This window comes from Macrobrachium nipponense, chromosome 1 (genome assembly GCF_015104395.2).
Source record: "Macrobrachium nipponense isolate FS-2020 chromosome 1, ASM1510439v2, whole genome shotgun sequence".
NCBI classification, from domain to species: Eukaryota; Metazoa; Arthropoda; class Malacostraca; order Decapoda; family Palaemonidae; genus Macrobrachium; species Macrobrachium nipponense.
Window position 1 is genome coordinate 45,625,513 of NC_087200.1, and position 4,400 is coordinate 45,629,912.

Here is a 4,400-nt window from a genome sequence, read left to right on the forward strand (position 1 = left end):
ATTTCTAAAAGAAAGTTGTGAAATACCTTACAAAACGATGATTCGATCACTTATGTATTATCAATGAACGGCTTGTTATATGTAAAAACACCAATAAAACAGAGCTAGTTACGTTTCATCATAGTTTATTCTCGAGATAAATCACCATTGAGCACAGATGCTTGAGGTAATGATAATCATGTAAGTTACGATGACTAGAGAACTGCTTTCTTCACGTTTACCGCAGGCAATCTACATCACGCTCAGGGACTAGAAAAGGCTCATCACAGCATCTAATTCTGTTAGTGAAGTTTTAAAAGAAAATAATGTACGATTTAAGGCAACATCCTCACAGATGCCCCCATGAGTGCATTACGATGGATTACAGAGAGTGCTTTGATGGATTATGACAGATTACAAACGCTAACTACCTATGTCTGGAGAACTGCAAGATAACCAATCACCTGGTTAATGAACTATGGTGAAATAAGTAAATTTAGCTAGCTACCTGAATCATGAGTGCTCACAGATGCGCTCATGAATGCATTACGATGGATCACCAAAAAACTCAGAACATGTTACGAAATATTATATAAATGTAACTACCTGGCTCTTGAACCATTATGTAAAACTACAAGACAATAAATCACCTGGTTTATGTATGGATTAAAGATGAATTAAGACAAGATAACTACCTGACTCATGAGTGCACCACGGGAGTCAATTATCCTTAAACTTAGAAATAACCGTTTCGTGTTAGAAAATCGAAAGTTAAGAGATTTTCTCCTTTAGTGGTCGATGGTGTATGCTCCCAAGAGGCAAGCACAGCTCGCAGGTAACTTGAAAGACTCAATGGCGAACGGGAAGTACTGGTCGTAGGGATCGTAGACCACAAAGCGTTGGTAGACGGACTTCTGAAGACAGGTGGATTCGTAGCATATGGGCACCTTGGGGCACTCCTCTCCTGCCGCAAGACACTCCTCGATACGAGCAGTCTGCGTGAAGGTCTTGTAATGAACGTTGATTTCGTTGATGACGAGCCTCCATCTGCCTTCCGTGTTCTGCGCCCTCAGAGGCCTTATGTAGGAGGTCTCCGAAGGGCAGAGGTAGGTCTCCTCCTCCAGGGTGTCTGGGCGCTCGACGGAGAGCTCTGTGTTGAGGTCGGCGACGTCGGCATACAGGGCATTGAACTTATCCAGATGGTACTGGATAGCGTGTTTGATCTCATACTCAGGGTATTCTCCATCTTCCAGACACCAAGTAGAATTGGTCAGCTCGGCACAAGCAGGGACCTCAGGCTCCGAGTGGTAAGAAGGAGCAGATTTGTAAGAAGGAGCAGGGTGGTGGGATGTAGCAGGACGGTAGGATGGCTGAGCCTTAGGCTGAGGATGATAGGATGTGGATGCGTGGCCGTTGCTATATTCGACCGTTTTTCCGTTGCCGAAACTGATCATGACGTGGCTGGACGAGGTAGCGGCTGTGGCTGCCACCAGTAGGGAGAATGTCTAGAAGAAATGAAAGAGGACATTCTTAAAAACCGATATATTTCATGAATGAAATGAATATTGATAAGAAATAAAATAGAAGGTACAACAATGGATATGGGATTTATAGATACATTTTAAACTGCTCTCACCCATACACACAAAAGAAAACAATATATTTACTTGATTTAACATAAACAGATAAACATGGACTTTTTTAGAAGCGAAAGGATGACATTAACTTATAAGCTAATGGATGTATCAAGCTATGCCGCCATCCTTATCTGGCCAAGAGATAATCTAGGCAAGAGTAGGAATGACAAAGAAGTTAAATATAAAAACTAAAGAAAACGCGAGCTGGGAGAGAATTCCATATGCTGGCAGTATGAAGGGAGAATCAGTCACAGCATTAGGAAGCTCAAAGTTACGAGAAAATAGTTTTATGTTATAGATGAAGTTTCAATATCAGTACTACAAATGCTTAGCCTGCAAGTTATTGTATTTTCAAAATTAGCCTCTTTACTAATAAAAAATGAGAATCGAACTTGTTAAATGAAACTTTACCCAATGAAATGCAGACAATTTCGTAGGATTCTTTTGTACTTACATAAATTTTCTCTGCTACGAAGAAGAAGAAGAAGAAGAAGAAGAAGAAGAAGAAGAAGAAGAAGAAGAAGAAGAGAAGAGTGATTAAAGAATATTTCTACGAAATCGACTCACCAGCGCCTGAATAGCCATGATCTGTTCGAGTTCAGAAGCCGAACTGTGCCAACACTGACCCCACCTTTCTCTTATATACTCTTGTCCCCTACCATCGCTCTCTGGTTTACCTCGGATGACCTTGGTCAGAGCTTCAGAGCCACACACGCACAATACCTTAAGCCATTTTTCCAGACGGGATGCTTATCAAGGTTATCAATTCCCTAGCACTAATGAAAGAAAGGTCTGTTTGCTAAAGCGAGAGTATGCGCTAATTTGCGGTCATTGTGGAGAATTCAATAGACGTCAATCAACGTCGCGTTTAATTGAGACATTCCTCACAGTCAAGCGTGAAATGTTTGCACCGTTGAATGAAGAATGTTGTTAGGATTAAAAAAAAAAAACTCCCATACATGACGAGTGATTAGAAAGGCAGTACTGCATAATTGTTAATTACGTGTATGTCCCTAGGTAACGGTTCTCCTTTATGCGAATCTTTGCCATCGAAATGCCGTTTTCTGTGAAGTAATGAGAGGCCCTTTAAAATGAACGAATCCCTTTTGCAGCTCATTAAAATGACCCAGTCATTGTTTTGAATCTGAGCGGTAATTTGCCTGATTATCTGTCATGGTCATTTTGACTATCCTTTCTTGTTTATCTGTTTTCTTATTTGCTCTCCTTTCAGCAGCAAGTAAATGCTAATATAAAGTCTTTGAGGTGAGAGAATAAAGGCAAGATGCATAAAAGCCATAAAGGAGAGAGAGAGAGAGAGAGAGAGAGAGAGAGAGAGAGAGAGAGAGAGTCTCCACCTCTCACCTTCCTAACGATTCCCAATATGAAATAACAAAGAAAATAAGTGTATTATAGTATGATAGTTCATGATAATGAATCTTAGGTAGTTATTTTTAACTATAATGTTTAATAGTATTCCTAAGCACGTGTGAAACTTTGCCTGGAATTTTTTATGGATTAGTATTTATCGAGATCTTCCGCCATGCTGAATTGAACTCGTATGTACATTACGACAGAGACAGTATGTTTTCAAGGTATATGTTTATGATTATTTTTTCAAGATGGACGGTGGAACTATGATGCACATCTATATCTCTCCTTTAACAGCTTCCTCTCTTGCATCTTTATGCACGAAATTACTGTGATTCAAGAATCATAACATATGATCACTAACCAAAAAATACACGTAGCAGTCAGTATGTCTACAGAAGATTTTGAAGCGATAACTACAGATTGTATCAGAAACCATCTAATAGTTAATATGAATAGGGGTTTTCTTTCTAGCTGCGAATTTACATTTCAGTAAGAGATAATTCCTGATCAACTTACTGGGAATATCACTGAGTAGCAATTCTTACTGCGTAAAGAAGTTGGTCAGCAAAATAACTTTATTTAGTATACTGACATTGTGTGTATACACACACACAAACAAACAACACACACAACACACACGCACACACACACACACACATATATATATATATATATATTATAAATATATTATATATATATATATATATATATATATATATATAAAAGCTTTCCCAAGACAGTATAGGGAATTGCATGACTACAAAAACGAAAAATTTAGAAAGCCATGTGAACATCATGTCAGTATTTTTACCACTTCTGTATTTATTAGATTTAGAATCAATGGGATCTACTGCTCAAATTATTATGTCAATCAACACACACACGCACGCACACGCACGCACACACACACACACACACACACACACACATATATATATATATATATATATATTATATATATATATATGTGTGTGTGTGTGTGTGTGTGTGTGTGTGTGTGTGTTAGTATTGGTCGACACATTACTTTTGCCAGTTAATGCCATTGATGATTTGGATCTGAATCCAAACGCAGTAAAACAATGACCTGATTTCCATTAATTTATTAGGTATTTTCATGACCTATTACTGGCAATGGCATAAGACCGAATATTCAGGCTGTGAACTTCTCATTTCTTTTTTTTTGGAGTATTGTTAAATATTATGTGTTGTTTTTATTTTTGCATTTCTTGGTGTTGCATCTACCTATTCATGTAATTTTTGTCATTATGTCCTTTACTTAAGTGCATGATATAGATAGTGTGTGGGTTTAATTTCATTGGACAAAGGATTTCTGGCCTACAAAAACAGCTCTAACATCGGTGATCTGCTAATCTCATCTGCGATGTAATATCGGTTGCCTTCGCCTCGTTTTAC

The 4,400-nt window shown here is 38.2% G+C and overlaps 1 protein-coding gene across 1 annotated transcript; it reads right to left on the reverse strand.

Annotated features, from left to right (window-relative positions):
- Window positions 1-117: 117 nt before the first annotated feature.
- LOC135220158 (protein spaetzle-like) lies at window positions 118-2,227 on the reverse strand. Its single transcript, XM_064257450.1, has 2 exons — window positions 2,184-2,227; window positions 118-1,484 (listed from the first exon to the last, which is right to left on the reverse strand). Exons 1-2 carry the CDS (start codon window positions 2,199-2,201, stop codon window positions 768-770), a joined length of 735 nt encoding a protein of 244 aa, XP_064113520.1. The 5' UTR covers window positions 2,202-2,227; the 3' UTR covers window positions 118-767.
- Between the last annotated feature and the right edge of the window lie 2,173 nt (window positions 2,228-4,400).